This window comes from Ambystoma mexicanum, chromosome 6p, assembly GCF_040938575.1.
Source record: "Ambystoma mexicanum isolate Mex_15411 chromosome 6p, UKY_AmexF1_1, whole genome shotgun sequence".
Classification (NCBI taxonomy): Eukaryota; Metazoa; Chordata; class Amphibia; order Caudata; family Ambystomatidae; genus Ambystoma; species Ambystoma mexicanum.
In genome coordinates, this window is record NC_090935.1 from 548,514,434 (window position 1) to 548,537,023 (window position 22,590).

General features: G+C 47.7%; 1 protein-coding gene across 4 annotated transcripts in view; it reads right to left on the bottom strand.

Moving 5' to 3' along the window:
- The window catches only part of CENPK (centromere protein K), a 1,342,106-nt gene that overhangs the window by 365,092 nt on the left and 954,424 nt on the right, over window positions 1-22,590 (bottom strand). For 3 of the 4 annotated variants that reach the window (XR_011280634.1, XM_069627356.1, XM_069627354.1), the window contains exon 9: window positions 22,429-22,482. The exons of the other annotated variant lie outside the window; for it this stretch is intronic. Coding sequence is in view for 2 of the 3 variants with exons in the window: in XM_069627356.1 (XP_069483457.1) it covers window positions 22,429-22,482 (54 nt within the window). In the remaining variant the exon portion in view is untranslated. The remainder of the gene's footprint in view (window positions 1-22,428; window positions 22,483-22,590) is intronic. 4 annotated transcript variants of the gene reach the window in all.

The following is a 22,590-nucleotide window of genomic DNA, read 5'->3' on the forward strand; positions in this document are numbered from 1 at the left end:
ACTGCTACCTTTTAGCTTACTTTAATTCCCTTGTATATTATCATGGTTGTATGCATTGTGGTGTCTTAATGGTTTCTGTGCAGTAGTGCAGTTATGTAGTTATAAAGGCAATGGTAGCTACTTCTTACATGTTTCACAGTACCCAACACTCTAAAACGAATGCATTCATGATTTGACTATGTAACATGGAAAGATTTTGAAGGTTAGACTTCAATGAGGCATGGTGCAGACAATGGATACTTTTTCACATAAGTTCCTTCATGTACAGTGAAGAAATGTGTAATACAATGATGTGTATAGCAATGCATTCCTCCATTACCTACGTATCTCATGATAGTTCTTCCAATAATCTTTCATAGTGGTCTGCCACCATTACAATAACAATCCCTTGTAGAGGCTGCCTATTAAAAGTACATGCACATGTGATGTCATCAGTGATTTCATGAATGAGATTTGTGATGGCATCTTTGATGTCATGGGTGTTAGTCCTTTCAGTGCACACTGGTGGCACGAGTTATGGTTGCTTAGCTTACCATAACTGGCGAATTTCGGGGGGTTTTCGGTTTTACCTGTAACTATGACGTCCCTGTGACAACATTTTTCCATTGAATTTCATAGGTTTTTGCTAGTGCAACCTAACCATAACGTCCCATTAACAATGTTTTTGTTAGTGAATTTCATAGGTTTTTAGTAGGGCACTGTATGCAGAACGTTCCTTTAGCATAGCGTTTTCTGTAAAGAGGATGGGTATTTGGTACGGCAACATAACCATAATGTCCTGTTAACAACGGTTTGTTACTGATTCCTTGGCTGCCCGCATGATAAACGTGTGGAATGGGCACATTGTCTGGTGTATGTATCCATTTGCACTACCCCTTACTTTTCCGAATTCTGTTGATGTATCGTAGCAATTACAGATGTACACAGTAAATTATTTATTTAGTGGGTCAATAGGCTCTCTTTTTGTCTTAACAGTGCATTATAATTCTGTGCCGCACACTACTGGCCGAGATGACGAGAGATTAGCAATATGGACGTTTCGTAGGGAGGCTGCACCTGGTTGGCGTTTGTGCAATCACACTGCAAGTATACATATGACTCCATTAGTGACCACATGTCTGCATCTTCAAAAGCACTTTTAAGTAGTTGTGGAAGCGCACATGTTTCCGTTCCACACCTAGACCCATGCATAGGTCATCCACTGTATGCTGCTAACACTGCCCCTGTCACCAGCCCTACGGATTCATGTAGTAGGCTACCGCTTTTAAAGAACTCCTGCTGACTTTGTGGGAGGCTCTGCAAACTTACCAATGTGTGGCTAAAGCACTCATAACTGTATAACGGACACTGCTAAACAAGGAACATCAACCTGCAGTGTGGTGTGGGAGTGTTAAATGTCACATTACTTTGATTTATCTGCTGCTTGCCTTTCCATGACACATCAAACAGATACATTTTGTCTGCACTCAGCGGTGTGACGGAAAGCATCAAGAGGTCGCCTGCAGGTCGCACAGTTGAAGAAAACATGTAACTGCAGGTGGGACATTTTATAGTAAGTCAGCACAATGGCAAAGCTGCTGCTGCATCTTCCTCACGCACATACTAGTGCATGTAAAGGCAAGTAAGGAAACAGCAGAATATGCAGAGCGCAAACAATTTAGTGGTGGTTACAAAAGCGCTGTAGTTGCATGGGTGGCACACAAGAAATGGCTTGCTGCTGCACGTAATGAAGCTCTGTTTCACGTTCTTGTAAACATTCTTGTAGGCCACAATGTATGTATATCCGTGATTGCTATCCTTAACACTAATGGCGTACAACAAACTGTAGTGCATACCACGGCAACTGTAATGAAAGCACAAGGGACCAGTGGGCAGGCTACCGCCCTTCCAACAATTCCGTAGGGTACTTTCATGTACAGCATTTGCCACATCTGCTCCGGACAACAAGAGGGGCACTCCTGTAGGGCAGCGGAGCAGTAAAACAACCTTTGCAAACCATATGCCGCGCTACAAACCCTTACCCGGCAAAGGGCATTGTATTGTACATATACTGCAACGTGCTACTGTGCAGAGGGAAGGTACTTGGTGCCATTTTGCTCAGTTTTCACTCTTGCTCAAACTTGTCTACAATTTAATTAGTGGTTGTGTTACTTTTCCTGATTCATCTTGCTTTAATGATAGGGATTTGTGTGTGGAATTAAGAGTGTGTAAAATAAATATATATATTCTTTTTGATACAAAGCTTTGATCAGTGTTTCCTTGTTCCATAGTATTGTAGTCCTATTGTGTAAACCCTGAATACTGCTCATCTCCCTCTTGAGATAGGACTGACTGCTCAGCCACAGCTACCAACTAAATCTGTGTGGTACAGACTGATACCAAAGGGGATTTATTGCATATACCTGTAGTCCTAATCTTCTGTAGTGCTCCCTAAGGGAACTGCATAGGATTCTGCCTAACAACTGGCACTACTGCAACCAATCTGCACACACCACACTACGCAAGCACCACCCTCTACCGTATGCAGAGTCAAACATGCGTTCCTACGGTGGGTATGTTGCAACCCTACGCTCTTCAGTGCATGCCCTACACCCTACGGCCATGCATCCAATAGGCTATTCCTACCACAGACCCACTGCACCTTCATTCACCCATGCATATCACCATGTGCCAAACTCCGCATTCCATCCGCAGCACACAGCCACCTGCGCTCCCATCCAACCTATGTCATGTGCAATTCAGTACCCTCCTGCAACTGATCTGCCACCACTCACCACGAAAAGAAGTCGCTGCAAACAGCTCGTGGCTGAAGCTATGGGGGCGTTACAACAGCTGTCTCCAATCACCCCACAAAGTACTCGCCTACATAGGTCACATGAACCACTTTTCACTCAAACACCCGTTCCCTCCCTTATTGCCGCCAAGGCATTCCGTACGGTACATTTTCAAGACCATTCCGCCGCTGCACTGTCCTCCGATACACCATGGCGGCATTTCCCAAAAACTTTCACGCACAGCACGCTCCCATCCAGCTAACAAAAGGCCGCGTCCACTGTTCGCGGACAGCACGGTGTACCACAGCCCAATGAGAGTTCGGTCCGCGGAGCGAACAGGGAAATGGGTCCGCAAAGCGGACCCAGATATCACACATTTTTTGGGACATGCATTTCAGTATTTTGCAAAAAGATTACTGGTCGGATTTCCACCAAACACACAAAAGCACGCTTTCTGGCCCAAGCCCTCGCTCCTGGCGCAAATTTGTTGAAAATCCGTCCTGCCGTTCGGCCTGTAGCCCATTCAGTCTATGGAAAAAATTGGGACCCCCCTTATAACTTTGCCCCCCTGCACGAAACCTCGCCCAACTTGGAAAATTCAGAGATGCCATATACTTTTTTTGCAAAGTTTGGTGAGGATTCGTCCAGGGGGAGCGAAGTTATAAGCTGGCGAGAAAGTGCTCCTCCTATGAGTTTAGCAACTTAACCATAACTACACGGCCGCTACTGCGGGCCGTGTAATGAATGTGAGGCCCAAATATCCCCTCGCGAGTACCCTCTTGGTTCACTAGATTTGACTCCTTGGTTGCCCACCCCAGCACTTTTACAATACTGACCACTTCATATTACCTTGTACAAGAGCCCAGTTGTTATGTCTGGAGAGTTTGGGTTTTGTTTTGTTTGTGTTCATTATACACTGTATTATTGCTTTGCTTTTATGCGGTCAATGCATTATTTGTACGCTATACTCTCACTGTAACCTTGACCAACTGATGCTATGTTACATTCGGTCGAATACCAATAACAAATGTAGAAATACATGGTGAAACATCCTCTCTATTAGGAGCAGACAACGGAAATTCCGAGGATTTGGCTCCAATCTCTGTCAGAATAAGAGCGAGAGGATCTGCATTGGTGGTTCCAAACCCTAAACCAGAAAAGAAGAAAAATTGGTGATTACCTTTAGGTTGGTTCCACAATTACATTCTCTTCTTATACACTTCATTGTAATGAATTAAATTGTGTCCGTCATCGGTGCTCATGGTTATCAGGTAACCTTCAGCATTACCTGAAGACAATAGTCAAAGAAGGAGCTTTGTTAGTTATGTTTGAAACAGGGATTGCCAATGTTTTTCCCACATCCATGTATGCAGAAAGGATGGTTTGTACTGGGAGTTCCTTATTGGAATGGGAATTCTTGTCCCCAAGAGGGGAGTCACTCCCAATGAGGTCCCACTTGCCCAGACCCTTAGGGAAGGTCTTGTGTAGTGGCCTCATCTCCCTAGCCTTAAAAGTGGTGGCTCTCCTCTGGGCAGAAGGGACGAATTGTCCAGATTGGTCACATTACCCAAGACGTGCATACTCCATCCCTGTTGCTCTTGCCCCATATATCGTCGTTACTTGTTTATGTGACCCATTATATTTATATGTTGTCCCTGGCCTAAGTCTCATTTCACTTTACCTTCATAAACTGGTTGTGAATCATTATTGACTATATAATGTACAGGCACCTCCGCCCCTGCAGTACTGCCTCTACTTTCTGTTTTGCACCTCTGTTCGAAGTGGCATTCCAGTTTAATAAACACAGTTCTCCAGCATTGGTCTGGCATGGATTCACATGCTCCTGAATATTCCCCGTCGTCAGGCTGGGAATCCTCGGTAAAGAAAAAATCAGTTTCAGTTTAGTTTCTGAACTGTCATTCTCCTAATAGCAAATCACTGGTCTCTGGGTCATACTGCCCCCAGCCAATGACTACCCTCTATCTAAGCCCCTCCTCTGGCAGCCATCCTCAGATTTGGTAGCACGTAAAGTGGCAGTAGGACCAAGAGAAGAGCCGCAGAGGGGTAGGCGGTAGGGTTCACATGTGAATCCATGCCAGACCCACGCTGGAGAACAGGTTACAGGTAAGTAACTTGTTCCTTCTCCAGCATGGGGTCTGGCATGGATTCACATGCTTATGAAGAAAGAATACATAGCAGTACACACATGCACAACCACGGGAGGTGGCAAGGCTAAACATTAAGCATTTCAACAACTCAACATTAAGCATCTCTTACCTCCTCACCAGACTCACCTTCAAGCAAACAGATTGAGCAGCACTGGATGGCCGGCTCTGGACTCCTCCCTGCAATCCCGGTCGACGCAGTAGAATTTCGTGAATGTGTGCGTCGGCCTCCACGTAGCAGCCCTGCAGATGTCCAGCAGGGGCACACCAGACAGGAACGCCGTAGTTGCAGTGATCGCACTGGTCGAATGGGCTCTCGGACGGCCAGGTCAATTGGGCTCTCGGACGGCCAGGCAGCGGTCGGTTTGCCAATCGGTGACAATGGGTGATACAGCCGAAGAGCCACCTGGAAATGGAAGCCTTGGAGTGGGCCATCCCTTGGTTCACAGGGCCAAAGTTCACAAACAGCTATGATGTCTTCCGAAAACTCTTTGTGCGGTCCACGTAGAACTTCAGCGCTCTTGCCACAAAATCCTCTCAGCGGCCGACAAAGGCGACGGGAAGAAAACGGGTAACACCAAGGGCTTGTTGAGATGGAAGTCTGACGGCACCTTGGGCATGAAGGAGGGGTGTGTCCACAGCAAGACCCTCGTTTCGTGGAATGTCAAGTACGGAGGCTTACAGGAGAGGGCCTGGATCTCTCCCATTCGTCATGCGGAGGTGATGGCCACAAGAAACGCCGTCTTCCACGATAGGAATTTCAGAGGCACCGAATGCAGAGGCTCGAACGGAAGACCCATGAGCCTAGTCCGCACCACATTGAGCTCCCACGCTAGGGCCAGAGCCTTCACCGACGAGAACGAGTGGAAAAGTCTTTCATGAACTCCTTAACCAGACAATGCGACCACAGCAACGACCAACCCGGAGTTCTGGTGTAGCGGGAGATAGCCGTCAGATGGATTTTGATAGAAGCGTGTGCCAGCCAGGCCTTGACGAGCGACAGCAAGTATGGCAGCACTTGAGGGGCCGTAATCCGTAGAGGGTTATCTTCTGTGCACGGCACCAGACGGTGAACCTCTTCCATTTATGTCCGTAGCACTTAAAAGTCGAAGAAGCCCTGGCCTTGGCAAGTACCTCCTTGCAGTCCGCCGGGATCTCATATCCTCCACACTCTAGCGCTGAAGGAGCCAGGCCTGCAGGTTCAGCGACCCAGGGTAGTGGTGCAGAATCGCGCCTCCTTCCCTGGCGAGAAGATCTGCATCCGCCAGAAGCTTGACTGGAGGCGACGCAGACATGTTGACTGATAAGTCGCAGAAGCAACGGCAACGGTGGAAACGCATAAAGGAACAGGCTGTCACAGGGGAATGAGAACGCATCCCCCAAGGTCCCTGGTCAGGGAAACCTGCTGGCGAACCTCCGGCACTTGGTGTTCGCAAATAGATCAATCTGGGGATTGTCCCATCGTCGAAACAGTAGATCCACCTGATCCTGCTGGAGCTCCCACTCGTGGCAAGAGCGCAGCTCCCTGCTGAGTGAGTCAGCAACAGTGTTCTTCACTCCTGCCAGATGAAAAGGTACCAGGAACATCCCCTGGTGCCCCCCAGCTTCCGAATGTAGAACATCGTGGTGGTGTTGTCAGTGAAGACCCGCACCACCTTGCCCTTGAGGGAGGGAAGGAACGACTTTTGGGCCCAAAACACGGCCCGGAGCTCCAGGAAGTTGATGTGCAACAACTTCTCCTCTGGCAGCCAAAGGCCTCTTACGTGGAGATGTTGTGGAACATGTTTTTCTGTCCTGGCCACAGGTGAAAAACGGGGACACTTCCTTTGGAACTCCAGGGTGTGACGTGGACCAGGGCATCTAGTACCCAACGGTCGGGGAAGATAGACTTCCACACGCCGATGAAGTTCGCCAGCCGGCCTCCCACCGGGGTGCTCATGTGGGGTGTAAGGGAGAATTCTCTCTTTAGGCTGAATTTCCTAACCTAGTGAGTCCCCCAGCAGCTTTGCTGGATTTCTGGAGTTTGTTTTTTTCTCCTGCCAAGAGTGAGACTCTTTTTCTCCCACTCTTGGACATGATTTATGGTGTTCCTTTGACTGTTAATGTGTTTTATGGACTATGGGGTCCTTTACTCCATAGGGTCTCATGTGTTTTACTATGTGTGTTACACAGCACCCTCCGTGCAGTAACACAGGGGTGTCATAGTGACACCCCACCATAGACTCCATACCCTAGGACTGACTACTGTCTCCCAGGGCATGTAAAGTCACCATTGGCTTTACTAGTCCCAAATTATTAACAGAAACCAGTACAAACCATCATATTGTAGACCTACTGGTCGGGGCAATTCGATTGCCCCGGGGTCTGTTAGTCGAGGGGGCACGTCTCCGTCCCCCCTGATCGAGGTTTGGCTGGTGGCAGTGGAAACTACTTTTTATATTCGACTGCGAATATTTCCCTATGGGATTTTCCCATTGTTCGAGGCTACCAACTTTAATTATTTAATTCTCATAGCCTCGAACATACCGCCGGTTTATTTAATTAATTTAGTTCGCCGGTTGGTATTTTTTGCCAGATCTCGATTCTAAAATGGCATTTGTGTTCTCTTCTGTGACTCCAACCCAAGTCGAGCCCTTTGTTCAACTTTTTGGCAGGCTTCTCCACAGAAGCCTCCAAAAGTGGTGCCACTCTGTCTGGGTACCACAGGGGGGTGTAGGAGGGGGTTTAGGCACCCTGGACTGAGTTACCTTGGTAACAAGTCGCACTCTTGTGTGATTGGCCCAAGTGGTGAGCCGGCCGGCTCACCACTTAGCATGTTTGATTGACAGCTAGGCTTAGTGAATGGGGTATGCTGCATAAAAGCAGGGCTTTGGGGAGTGGAACTTCAGAAGTCTCCACAGGACCTGAGAATCCGACAAGGGAGAACCTGAGCCGACCTACCACAACGACACCACCGGTGGAGCCCTGCGGAACCGACTCACCACTTCCCGACGACCGAGAAGATCTCCCGGCTCGAGAGGCTTCTTCCCCTGACTGGTGGGCACAACCAGTTTACCTTCTTCTCTTCGCACCCCAGACCGGTTTGTGGTCGAACTGCCCGTGCCAAGCACCCCGGCAGCCGGATAGCCACTTACCACTGGACCGCGAATCAACGGACCGCTCCTTGTACCTGAGAAACTCCGCGGCTGGTTTCTTCCCTGGCAGAGCAACAGACTCCTGTCTTCCTCCCCGACGAGATCCTCTCTTCCCCCTGACGAAGCACCGACTTGCATCCGCTGCCAGGAACAATTGCCTCCGCTGGAGTATTCTCACCACTTTAAGGTACCGTGTCCGCCAGGCCTCCCTTTCTAAAGATTGCTACAAGGTAATAATAACCCCTTAATCTTCTGGACTGGGCTGGCCGCCTTGACCCTCTAATTGGTCCCTTTCTTTGGTCCAACTCCTTTTTGAACCGTTACAAGACTTTTGTGCACTGCAACCGTGTGACCTTGGACACATTTCGTTTTGATCCTCTTAAAGCGGATCCGGCCTACTGACTCTGAATTCACGGTGTTACTTTGCCTTCCTCTCTTGTTGTGTTCGTGAAAAAGTGTTGGGACCGGTTTCAATTTATTCTCTGCTTTTCTCTCCCTTTTTAAAACGAATTATTAGAGTGCCATCTACGTTAAGCGCTCACCGTTGTCTGAAAATAAGTGGGGCTTTACTTAAGACTTGTCTAATATTCTTTTAAGGGAGTGTATATCTTTTAGTGACCGCGTTTTTGAATTGCTTACTATTAGTGCCTGTGTGTTTTTCTAGATGTGGTTTTAAATAAATAATTATATCTCTTTTACACCAAGCCCTGGTCAGTGTTTACTTGTTCTATTGTGTTCTCTTGACCTATTGTGAATACTCTGTATACTGCCTAACTCTTCTTGAGGGAAGTCTGCCGGCTCAGCCACAGCTACCAGGTGCATCTGTGTGGTACAGACTGCGACCAAGTGGGTTTACTGCCAAACGCCTGTAGTCCTAAATCTTTTGCAGTGGTCCCAGAGGGAACTGCACAGGTTTCTGCCTAACATGGGGGCCCGACATCACAGCCGGTTCAGTCCTGTTTCGCCGAGGCCGTACCACCTTGGGCCCCTTGGAGACGACGATTTCCTCCGGCCTTGCTGCAACCCATGTAGGCCTCCTGGGACGAATAACAGGCAGCTTGACGGTACGAAGAAGCGCCGCCACCGAATCCTTTGGAGGCACCCTGAGACTTGCCTCCAGAGGATCGAAAGGATGGCCGTCGTCTCGGAGTCTGCCTTGATGGCCTGCATTGACTCGTCCACCGTCTTGCCAAACAAGTTGTCCCCGTCGAAGGGCATTTCCAATACCCTTGCCTGGACGTCCTGACGGAAGTTGGTGGCCCTGAGCCAACCACACTGGCTAAGGCAAACGCTGTTGCCCATCTGGCGGAACCCAGTGTCGGCAATGTCTGTGCCACCGTGATGGCATGATCCGAAGCCACCTCGCCTTCTGGCAGGATTTCAAGGGCCTCCGCCCTCATGTCGTCTGGAAGGAAGTCCAGGAGAGGTGCGATTTTAAATCAGAGCTCCCTGTTGTAGCGGGCAACGATGGCGAGAGCTTTGGCCACCTTAATGGTCGTCGCCGCCGCCGACGAGATGACCCGTAGTCCCATGACGTCTAGCTTCTTTCCCTCACCGTCCGGTGAGCCAACCACACCGGCTAAGGCAAACGCTGTTGCCCATCTGCCGGAACCCAGTGTCGGCGATGTCCGTGCCACCGTGATGGCATGATCCGAAGCCACCTCGCCTTCTGGCAGGATTTCAAGGGCCTCCGCCCTCAGGTCGTCTGGAAGCAAGTCCAGGAGAGGTGCGATTTTAAATCAGAGCTCCCTGTTGTAGCGGGCCACGATGGCGAGAGCTTTGGCCACCTTAATGGTCGTCGCCGCCGACGAGATGACCCGTAGTCCCATGGCGTCTAGCTTCTTTCCCTCACCGTCCGGTGGGGAAGTGGACGTCGATGTCGCCGAACCTGCAGATTTCTTCGTGGCCACCACCGAGGCCGGAGAGTCCGGGGACGGCTGCGCCCTGAGGCCCAACGGTGCAGAGTCTGGAACCCGGTATTTCTTCTCGTACCAGTCTCTCTTTGCCGGGGTCGAGGATGGGTTCTTCAGGACGGCCAGCCCTTCGTCCCAAATGTCGTCCAACAGCGGGACCGAGACCACGTTCTTCCTCTGGGCCTCTCGTCGCTGATAAAGGAAACCCTCCTCCTTTTCCTCGGGGTTGAGCTGAAACAGCTCTGAGGCCCTACAGATCATGGCGTGGAAGGATCCGATCTCATCGGGGGAGAAGCCCTGCGTACCGGCGACGGGAGATCTGTTCCGGCATCGTCGCCGTATCCCGTCCGTCTCGTCCCTCGGCGGAGGGGATGGAGTGGAGGGGTGGTACGGTGGAGGAGGATGGAGTCGTCTCCTCTTAGTTGGTGGATCCTCCAACAGTCCAGGTGCCGGATCGCCCGTGGGCAGCCTTGTGTGTATCTCTGTGCACAGTATGTGCACAGCTTGTAGGATGTCCTCCGATCTGTCTGTCGGTGGTAGAGGCGGTTGCGACGGGAGTGTAGGGAGGGGTGTGGGGTACGATTCCGCCCGCAGTTCCTCGTCAGTTCCCTCATCGCTCTCCCTATCCGCCTCGTCGGGATCCTTCCCATAGGGCCCAATCTTGACGCCCTTCTTCTCAGGCACTGTCGGGCCTGAAAGATCCTCTTTGGAAGAGATCTCTAGTTGGACCACTGTGCCCCCCCTTCTTCTCGGCCAGGGACGACAGTCACGGGGAGATGATCGGCATCGTCACAGGAGTCTTCTCAATGGGGATGAATGACTATTCCCTCAGCACGGGCATGGAAACTCTCGCCTTGGTGGATGCCTCCTGGGAACCCACATCCGTGGTCTTCACCAGGTATGCCACCACTCCCTCAATAGACACCTTTGCCTGGTGAACCTGGGCCTTCACGACATTAGGCGCATCTGGGGCCCTTCAGTGTGGGGGTCAGTGCCTCGCTCCCCCTTGGCTTTCTCCGTCGGAGTCGATCGGGCCTTCTCCCGAAGCTTACCCGGTTGCTAAGACTTCCTTTTCTTAGCTGAGCCAGTGTGTTGGCTCGTGGTTGACTGCGCCGGCGATGCTGCGCCCAGCCTGGCTGCCGTGGAGCCCGTACCAACGGCGCTCCCGATGCCTGTGGACTCGCGGTACTTAGCCTTCTGTTGGGCCCCCGTCGCTGGAGCACCCTCAAACGTCTTAGAAGATCGCTCAGATTTCCTCCTGGGAGAAGAATGTTGCCGGGGCTCACCTGCCGCCGGGATCTTTGTCTCCAGCCACTCAGTGAACCGCTTGCGACGGTTCTTCATGGTGCGGGCGGACATGTCCTTGACCACCTCTCCTGGGCTACCTCGCTGCAGCTGTCGCCGTTCCGAGCAGAGCCTTGGAACACTTAAGATATTCAGTCGGTGCAATAAGCCACCTGCTTCTGTACTTATTTTCAGTCTTCTTTCATCCTGGTTAGCTGTGCTGGGCTTGCTTATTTTATCGCCCTTGGAAGATTGTCTGTCGCCACCTAACCATTGTGACCCCCGTTGTAACTCCTCTTCTTTGTGTTCTAGAGGTGTCCTGTAGCAGTCTGTCCTGCAAGAGTCTCAAGAGTCTTCTTCTCTCCTTCGTTGGGTGTTCTATGGGAAGCTGTCTGGAACTGATTCCTAAGCACTGCAACCAAGCGAAACTAAATCGTGAGACCGCGAATAACCCATGCATACAAGATGACCCCTGCAAAAGAAGCAACGACAGAAGAGAGAGTCTACAACAGATTCCTGAACCTCCACAAGTGGTCCATGGAGAACTCAGAGTCACTGTGGTAAGACCACATTCCTGTAGCTGCCCTCCACCCACCCCCGTCTCCTATCGAGTCACAATGGTGTAAAGTCCTGGTCCCTAACTCACTCTTACTTTGCATTTGGTGGTGGAACGTAAGTCAAGGATCTTTCTCTAGGCATTACCTAGTGTGCTGGGATTGAGTTGAGTACTTACCTGTACTACATCTAACATTTTGACATTTATTAATCAAAACCACTGGCACACCCAATCTCTTTATAAATTAGGAGTATCTACTTTAGAACTGGGTGTTAGGATCCGCCAAATCGGGATCAGAATTGTTTATAAGGGGTAGGATAGTTGCAGATTTGTTGGAATCAAGGAGGAGACCAGTGGACCGAGAGGGAGGTTAAATATACCAGAAAGATAAAAGCAGGTGAGAGGGATAGTTCTTTCACTATTTGCAGACCAGATATGTCGATCAGACTGCTGCGAAGGATGAGAAGTAGTTCAGTAGTTGATGTTGGGGAGAAGTGGTTTCACAGTAGAAGAAGTAGAGGATGGGTGCCGGGCAGCAACAGAGTGGGTGCGGAAGAGAAAGGAGTGCAGTGAGTGTAACATGCTAAAATCTTCCAGGAGAAGTACTGGGCAAAGTCATTGGCAGAGGGGGAGGAGGAAATAGATGTGGGCTTGGATGGTTTAAGTAGAGCTAGATGGGTAGAAGCAAATTTGGTGAAGTCGGAAGATTTGTCAAAGTTGAGCGCACAAGTAAGCAGCAAGTATATTTTTTCAGGTTGAAAGTAGGACAGTGGTCTTTGCTTTGGGCCAGTAACATAGGTTGTGAGCCATATTACTTTTAAGGATTTTGATTTCAGGGGTAATCCATGTCCGAGGCCAGGGATGAGAGGGAGATAATGCGCAAGCAGACCATAGTTTGTTACAGGCAAATAAAAGCGCATGATCAAAATCAAGATAAAGCAGAGTCAATCAAGGAGGCATGAAGTTGATGGAGAAGTCATGAATAGGGTCACAAGGGTGGAGAGGGGTAAACATCCTATGTTTGAGGGAAGTGAAAAGAGAGACACCTGTGAATTTCCTCTTAATGATGAGAGGGCAGGATTAGAGGGGGAGGAGGGACTAAGAAATTGCAGTGAATCAAGGAGTGGTCAGAGAGTCAAGAAAAGGAGAGTGAGGATAAGAGAAAGACATGATCAAGAGAGTTTCCTCTTGAGCAAGTTGATTGGTCATGGGGGAGCAGAGAGAGTGATCAGAAAGAAGGGAATTCAATTCGAGGTGCGTGGCTTCTGAGGGCTTAGGGAACGTCAGTGGGAAGGGACTGGGGGAGCTGCTCAAGGTGAAACAAGGCGATGGTCAGATGACTGAGGGCGTAAAGTTCCATATATTGCCAAAAATACATAAAAATCCATTGAGCCCGCCAGGTCGTCCAATTGCATCAGGAGTGAGTTCCATTTTGGAACCGATGTCCAAATGTGCTGGTTATCTGAGACCTTTTGTACAACAAATGACGAGTTATTTGAGAGCTACCACTGACGCTTTCAGCAAAATTGAAAGGCAAGCTTTTACTCCAGGTACCCATTTACTGATGTGTCTGGGCATCCAGTCTCTGCACTTCCTCATCGCTACTACACTTGGTCAATGACCCATGAGAATGGCATCTCAGCACTTACCCAGTTTCTGACTAACTGGGTGCACTTGGATTTCCCTCCCACCCTCCTGCACTTGTCCTCCACCCCCCACACCCCTCTCCTGTACCGCCTGTGCACTTGCACGATTTGAACGTACCATGGGTGAAGATCGTCTTTCTATCATTACGTGTCTCCCCTCCTTGCATGGTTGCGCCTCAATGCACTTGGAAAAACTGCAGAACCGTTGTCAGACCTATTTGCTGTTATCTACACTGTTAACTGTATTATATGCACTTACTCTGCCTGTGCAGATGTGTATCGTTCAGAAATTCAAGAGCTTTGAATGACTGTTGTTTCTTTCACCTTGTTCCCTCCCTCCTTGAGCACTTTGAAAACACTTGACTTGTGTATAGGCGCTTTACAAATAAACATTACCATACCATACCATATATACCATGATTCCCCAGAAATCCACAATAGAGGTGATTGAAGAGGTATTAATGGGTCGTAATGATGATCATCCTGTGAGTAATGGCTTTATCTTGTGGTGTACCAAGTTTGCCCTCACCAGAAACTTTTTTCAATTTCAGGGCCGTTTGTATCAACAAGTGGAAGGGTACGCGCAGCTATGGCTCCAAATTTGGACAATCCATATGTTGAAATGTTCGGAAAAACAATAGTATATGCTGACAATAATCCTCACAAATTTCACCTTAAACAATGGCTAAAATATATAGACGATATCTTTATTGTCTGGGAAGGGTCAAGAGATGAAGCAGAGAGCTTTATTGTGTGGTTCAACCAACAGAATGCCTTTCTGAAATTCACCAAAGAAATAAGTGAACTTGAAATAAATGTCCTGGACATAACCATTTTCCATTAGGGAGAAAATGTGTGTATCAAACCTTACAGCAAGGCGACAGCTAGAAATGCTCTGTTGCATTTCTCCAGCCACCATGCAAATCATAAAATCTAATTTGCCGTTTGGTCAGTTTCTGAGATTGAAACGAAATAGCAGCATGAAAGATCATTATGAGAACAGTGCTAATACATTGAACAACAAGCTTCTGGAAAGAGGATACCCCTGAAAGCTGGCCAGGGATTCAGCTAAGCAGGTGTATAACAATAACCGAGAAGCCCTCCTTGAAAAAGCACCCCTGAGAATGAGAAAAAAGACCAGGCCAGTTTTTGTCAATACATTTTCCAACCTGTCTTATAAGATCAAAATAGTGATTGCCAAAAATTTGAGAAAAGTCTATAATAATGTGAAGCCTGCCCCCCTAGTAGCATACAAGAGGAGTCAGAACTTGAGGAATATCTTAGTCAGGATTGGCATAACAGAGAAACTCCAGGGTTAGGTAAGACAGATGACCTTATGGGGTATGGCTCCTGTGATTGGCCATTTTCCATGTGGCCAGTGTGTGATGCGCAAATACACAATGAAAACTAGTACAGTTGACATTGAGCTACAAGCCAAATGGTATTTAAAGGAACTGAGCAACTGCAACAATGAAAATGTCATATACATGATCACATGCCCGTGTTATATAGGAAAGACTAACAGAAAGTGCAAGACCAAACTCATTGAGCTCCGCAGCTGCATCAAAGGCAAAATTATACATGTACCCATGGTGCATGGGCGTTTACCGTGCCTGAAGAGCAGGTACCCTTTCATGTTATGTTTGGGGTTTCACAAACCCACACCAGATGAAACAAATGGTTTGATTATTAGTGTTAATATATGAATTCATATCGTAAATTAATTTAATTGATGACTTTTGTTTTTCTCTCTCTTCCTTTTTCATTCCCTTGATTGTTTGCATATGGGGATCACAATTTCAGAAGTATTCTTTATGTGAACTACACCCAAGATACAAGAATCGGATATTAAAGATTTACAGAGGATAGCCCCTGATGAATGTCCGACCTATTTGGTCTTAGGGACAGAAACATGTCAGGCTTTATGAATCTGGATACATGAATTGGATCAAAGTGCAATTATTTGTTTGTCCAATTGTGTCTTTGTATGATTTTTTTAGGTGTTTATTGTAACTAATGTGTAAATGTATCTTATGATCTGACTTTTGTTTTTGAAAACTAGTCTGTGGGTGTTCTTAGATGAATTTGTTTACAGTAATGTTTTAGATTGTTACTATGTTGAATCATTAATATAAAATGAAATAAAACAGAATGAGACATTTTTGGTTTTGACTACTGGGTCCATTTTCTCTGGACTGAACAATAGTAAGGAAGACAAGTTAGTCACTGTAAGGGTTTCAAATTGATAGTCCCTATTCCTTCTATTTGCATACATGGGGGTGATAGTGGGCCAGGACAGTGAGAGTAGGAACACAGAATTTGAATGGTGGTTTATATGAAGGAAGAGGGTGTACTAGAACTGATGGGGGAAGTCAGGGGCGAGAGCCTTGCCAATGAGGAACTCACACTGCTGCTCTTCCCAACTGGTCAGAGTGCGCGAGGAGCTAGAAGAGTCAAGGGGTACAACTGAGAGGTGCTTGAATAAAGAGGAGGGATCCAGGTTTCAGTAATGCCAAGTGAGAGGTGGGGGAGAAAGGAGTCAAATGGTTAGAAATGAAGGAAGAGTTACAGCAAAGTGATTGTGCATTCCAAGGTTAATTGAAAGTTACAGCGGGAGGGAAATAGGAACAGGTGTGGCACGATTAGTCAATCGGGGTTGATATGGTTGGAGAGCTTAGCAGAACAAGAGCATCCAGTGTGAGGGGTGTGGGTACAGGTTGAGAGAAGGGGGTGGGAATGGGTATGTAAGGGATGAAAGGTAGTCCAAATTGCAGTTGTAGGCCATGTGATAAGGGAAGAAGGAAAAAAATGAATAGGAGGGAGGAGGGGATCATAAGCAAGGTGCATGATGGAAATCCACAAGTGACATAAAATATCAAACAAAACATTGCAGGCTTACTAGCGACCAAAAAGCACAAGATTTGGTACTACCAGCCAGTCCACAGTGGCTGCGAGCGAAGTTAGAGTCCTGAGGATGAGCAGAGTGATGTGCAGGAGCATGTCAGTCTGCCACCTTGGAAGAGCTGGTGAGAAGGATGAGCCAGGTGAACAAGAAAACAGGTTTGACTCTTTGTCAAACTGCCCTTCACTTGGCCACCAGAAGGTCTGGATACCCTTGCCTGTCGAATTAGGAGGGACAGGACTTCTACTGATCTAATCATGGGCGTAGGACATGGGGGGGGACAAGGGGGACAAATCCCCCGCCACAATTTTAAGTGGGGGGGATGTAATATCATTTATCCCCCCAGAATATGTGTTTGGTTTGTCATGCAGGGATCTGTTTTTGAAGTGGGGGGAGGGGCTGCTTACTATGTAAGCTGCCCTCTCCCCCCTGGCCTCCAAAGCATGGGGGCAATACCCTGGGGGCAGATGGGTGATCATCTTCCCCCAGGGAAGGGGGGCTAACAAAAAAAAAGATTATTTTTTTAAAACTTAGTTTTGGGTGGGGTGGGTGCAGGTGGGGCCACTAGCCACCAGGGATTTTTGCAAGGGGGGTGGCCCTCTCCGCCCACCCTAAGTGGATGGGGGGGCACCTTATGTAGCCCCCTCGGGGGCACATTTCGCCCCTAGGAAGGGGTACATGAGATGCCCTCCATCCATTTGGGGTGGGGGGGAGAGGCCACTGCAAATATTTGCAGAGCCACCCCTCCCAAGCCATGGGGCGGTATGTTTTGACCCCCCCCCAGGGGCAGATGGCCACACACATGTGCCCATCTGCCCCTAGGAAAGGGACAAAACAAAAATAAAAAACTATAACTTGCTTTGGGTGGGTGTGGGGGGGGCCACTGAACCACCATGGATGTTTTTAGTGAAAAGGGGGTGACCCTCTCCTCCCACCCCAAATGTATGGGGGGCATCTCATGTAGTCCTCCCTGGGGCAGATTTCTAGCACAATCTGCCCCTAGGAAAGAGGCAAACAAAAACAAAAATAAAAAAATGATAACTTGTTTTGGGTGGTTTTGGTGGTCACTAAACCCCCATGGATGTTTTAGTGGAAAGGGGGGTGCCCACGGGTGTCTTCTTTTCAGAAATGCATGGGGTTCTCTGTTTTCCTTGGTGGCTTCGATACCCTAGGCCCAAATCTGTAGATTGTCGAAAGGCTTGGGGTTATCAGTGGGTTAGCCTTTTCCCTTTTCGCCGAGGTAGGTGCATCCACACATGTGAGGTACCATTTTCGTCGGGACACCTGTGGGAACGCGGGAAGGTAGGACATCTGTTGTTGGCAGTGTGTTTCGGTGGGTGCGCAGAGGGAAATGTCTCTGAAATTTGGTGGAAAAAAACACAATTTTCAGACATTTCACTCTGACCACCCAATGAAACATGCCACCAACAACACATGCCCTACCATCCTGCGTTCCCACAGGTGTCCCGACGAAAACGGTACTTCACATGTGTGGGTGCACCTACCTGGGCGCAAATGGAAAAGGCTAACCCACTGGTAACCCCAAGCCTTTCGGCAGAGCAGATTTTGCTCATGTGGACAACATACAGATTTGTGCCTAGGGTGTTGAAGCCACCAAGGAAAACAGGGAACCCCATGCATTTCCAAAAAGAGGACACCCGTGGAAATCCACAGAGATCTGACTTGCGCGAATCGCCCCAGAATGTATTACCCACAATCCCCGGCAAAGTCTGAAATTTGGTGAAAAAACTACAATTTTCAGACATTTCCCTCTTGCCTCCCACCGAAACACGCTGCCAACACCACATGTCCTACCTTCCCACATTCCCACAGGTGTCCCGATGTAAACAGTACCTCACATGTGTGGGTGCACCTAACTGGGCGCAAAGGGAAAAGGCTAAACCAAAGGGTTTGGGGAGACAACCTACAGATTTGGGCCTAGGGTGTCGAAGCGACTAAGGAAAACAGAGTATCCCATTCATTTCCGAAAAGAAGACACCCGTGGGTATCCACATAGGTCTGGCTTGCGCGAGTCGCCCCAGAATTTATTACCCACAATCCCAGACAAAGTGAACATTGTGTTTTTTCCACCAAATGTCATACTTTGTTAGGGATTGTGGGTCATAAATTATGGGGCGATTCGTACAAGTCAGACCTCTGTGGGTTCCCATGGGTGTCTTCTTTTTGGAAATGCATGGGGTTCCCTGATTTCCTTCGTGGCTTTCGACACCCTAGACCCAAATCTGTAGGTTGTCCACATGAGCAAAATTCTTGAAAATCTGCTGTGCGAAAATACTTGGGGTTACCAGTGTTTTAGGCCTTTCCCTTTGCACCCAGGTAGGTGCACCCACGCATGTGAGGTATCGTTTTCGTCATGAAACCCATGGGAACGCTGGAAGGTAGGCCCTGTGTTGTTGGCGGGTGACCAGAGTGAAATGTGCAGAAAATGTGTTTTTTTTCTGTCATTTTCCTGATTTCCCCCCAAACTATGGAATCTTTCCCTACATAGTTGTTGCCTGACCTTCGCAAATCACCCCTTCCTAAACTTGGAATATTGTCTACTTTTCAGAAATGTATGTATCAAAATATGTTATTTTGGTTTCCACTCAATCTGTTCTCGAAAGCCTGGAAAATGGCGAATCCAGCACAGCAAACCATTTTTTCCTAGCTCTTACAAGGGAAACACCACAGGCTTCTATGTACAACATTTTGTTGTCATTTTCTGAAAAAAAAACAAATGTTCTCCTTTTTGGTTATTTTCTCTCATCCCGCTACAACAAACTAGGATTCCGCCGCTTACATGTGAGGAAAAAAGGGGCCAACTTTGGCTGAGATATCTCTTGTAACAAAGAAGTTACAAGGGATTGAATGGCGACATACCGAAATCACCAAAAAAGGTCTTGCCACTGGGGGGGAAATACCCATGGCAGTTACGGGGTTAAGACGGTAAAGCCCCAGAGGAGATATCATTTGTAAGGTAGCTCAGTTAGTTAATGCTTCAAATGCAGATTGGGCAAAGGAATATTTAACACCCGTGTTCAGCACCTGGCTTAATCTTCCGGTGGGATAATAGGCAGAGTGAATGGATTCAGCTTCCGATGCAACACAGCATTTTCCATGTCAATTGGTTCAGAAAAAGTGGTGGAAAACACTATTAATGTCACTTTTTCTAATTGGACAGATTTTCGTGCATTTTGTGGGTGGAGTTCGGGAGCCGAGTGGACACTCTAGGACCCCCTGTATTTCCCTCTGCACCAGGCAAATGCGGCCTTACTGCCAGCATGGATTCTCATGCTGGAAATAAGGAAAGTGATTCCTCTGGGATCTGCTTGGAAATGAAACCTGGTAAAAGCGGGCGAAGTCCAGAGGAAGCCATTGTCAATTCCGCCAGCAATCGCAAATTGCGCAAGGTATTTACACTCTTCCAAAGTGGAAGAGCAATGTGATTTCACCTGCCTTTTACGCAAAAATCTTCCGTTTTGTGGCGGAAAAGTAAAAACGTGACAAAATGGAAGTGGTCCACTCCATGCAGTTTACTTTCTGCCTTGATGCTTGGGGGTTTTGCGTGATGCTACACATGTAATAAATAAATACATTTAACATGACCCCAGATAAATGGCAATTTGTGATCAGAATGAGTGAGCATGGCATGTCGCTGATAAGAGGGTGTCCTGTGCTTCTTGAGTGTGTTGGCAAATGCCCTTAATTGCCATCTCGCTAAGCGGTTGACAGAGGTATTTCAAATGGCCAATTTCGCTCTTTGGGTGACATTGTCAAAGTGGGAGAATGTTGCCCAGCATGTGCCACTTTCTCTGTGGAGTGAATTGCGCCCACCCCAAGGAAGAAGTGTGAAAAACCTACAAGGGCACTGTGCTCTGCTCTTTCTGTGTGTGTCTTCCCCACAGGGCGACAGATGCGGACTCGGACATGGGTAAGTCTCAGGGTGCAAACCTGTACCCTAGTTGATGTGGCAAAGGATTACAGACTTCTGATGCTGATAACATTAGTAGCATTGAGTTACATGCCACCTGTCAGGTATGTGTGATAAAGTTGCAAAGCAGAGCTGTCAGTAGGCTAAAGCAGGAGGCAATGTCTGCCCACCCTCTAAGGGTACATACAACTAAAAGTAATAGGCCCCTCCCCCATCATGGCTGAAGGGGTCAGGCTCCAAACCAGGGCAAGAATGCCCTCCAATCATCCATGCATCCATGCCCACAAGTAGAGTACCCCTCGTGCTCCAGGAACCCTCTGTGCTTTCCAGGTGATCCTAACGTTGTTTAAAGCCAGAAGTCTAAAAGGTAATTACTTAATTGCAGCTGGAAATTAGCTCCTGGCGTGATCAAAATGTCTTAACCAAGTGTGACATCATCCCCTTCATTTATAATTAATATGTGTGTTCTCACGTTTCTTGATCCACTGAATTACTGTTAGAAACAAAGGCAAGAGTTGTGTCTCTTGTGTAGGCATTAGGAAGGCAGTTGCCAGCCTCTGCCATAATATGCCCATGTTCTTCCAATATTGGCTAGCTGTTGCCCTCTTATGGCCAGGTAGAACCATCATGGCAGTGACTGGCAAATGCCTTTCCCCAACCAACAGAAAAGCGGAAATAAGAAGCCAATTCAAGACACAGAACAAATAGAAGTTAAGACAGACTGCAGCTGCCATTGCTGTGTTAGGGAGAATAAGTTGAGTGTTCAAGCAAGGAGGTATGTATTAAGCAAGCAAGCAGAGAGACAAGGGAGAGAAAAAGAAAGGCCAGAGGGGCTCTTTGAATAATGTAACAGGGCAGAGCACCCATGCTTTACCGTCCTAGTAACATATGAGAGAATCAAATAGATCAGGCTTTGCAGCAAATGTTAAACGAGAAAGGAACAGAGTCCAGCTCTGCATTCAGAATAACAAAGGCAAAGAATGGCTAGGCTCTGAAGCCAGCATGAGATGGAGTAAGAGGGACCAGACTCATCATGAGAGGCTGGCCCGGCTCTCGCAGGGGCGCTAGAGGGGCATCCCACATAGCGTGCTGCCCCTCTGGCCACTCCCCTGAGTCCACATACACCCCACCTACTAGGCATCCCCCAGGTCCGACACATCCGGCTGCGGACCTGGGGAGTGCTTATAAGGGGGTGGGCTTGCGATCGCTCATCCTCCTTGTTTGCTGTACCTCCCCCAGAACCCCACTGAGGACAGTTAAAGCAGCAACATCACACACCTGGTCCCTCTACTCCCATTACAGGGCTTACTCAGAGGTACAAACAAGATTTCCTCTTTCTTTGAAACCCCCATCCTTCCATTCCAAGAGACACACACGTCCCCTTGCCCCACAGAAAAATGTAGAAACTTGCAGTTGGTAGAAAATGCTTCAACTCCATTAATTGGCAGGAATCCACTTACAGGTGATCTGCCTCTTAACGAGCTGGCGTCCTAGCTGTGGCCCACTGGAAGTAATTGTTATTTCCTCTGTCTTACCATGAGCGCGCATAGTCAAACGAAAAATCCAGAAATGCAACATATATAGACATGTTTTTTCCTGCCGCATCCTTTAATTTTCTTCTGTTTTCTTTTCTTCTTTTCTCTTGTTTTATACAGTGATATTTGTAACTTAATACGTACTGCTATTTTAATTCTAATTTTGTGAAAAATTGAGTTCTTTGACTAAAACACAATAAATAAATAAATAAAGCAAAGTCCGCAAGATGTCCCCTGTCCCCCCCAGATTTTGTGTGTCTCCTACGCCCCTGGATCTAATGATATATTTTCACAATAAATATGCTAAAATTAATACAGAATGCATGCTACAGATACAAAGGAGTATTAGAACTGAAAATCCAAGAGTAAACGGAGTCCCATTTAGCCCCTGAAAACCAAAAGCTAGCAGAAAAATGTAAAGATTAAATCTGCCTGGAGTCCTTATCTTTCATCGGTATCTGTGTTTCTGTCAAGCAGACCACCTCTGGAGATGGTTGAAAAGCTTCAGAACAAGATATGACCTTTAACATGTATACTACAGTGTCAGAAGCCTGGGAAACAATCAAAATCCCCATGCAGAATTCTTACCTCTAAAATGCCATGCAAAGCGATAAGTTTGGTCTCTGGTCTAGCAGACGGAATCTTTAATAAAAAGATTAGACACACAAGAAAATAAATATGCAATCTTTTATTCAGGGCAGACCAGTGCATGCATCAGAAATTAGAACAATGATAAAGAACGTGCTGTTC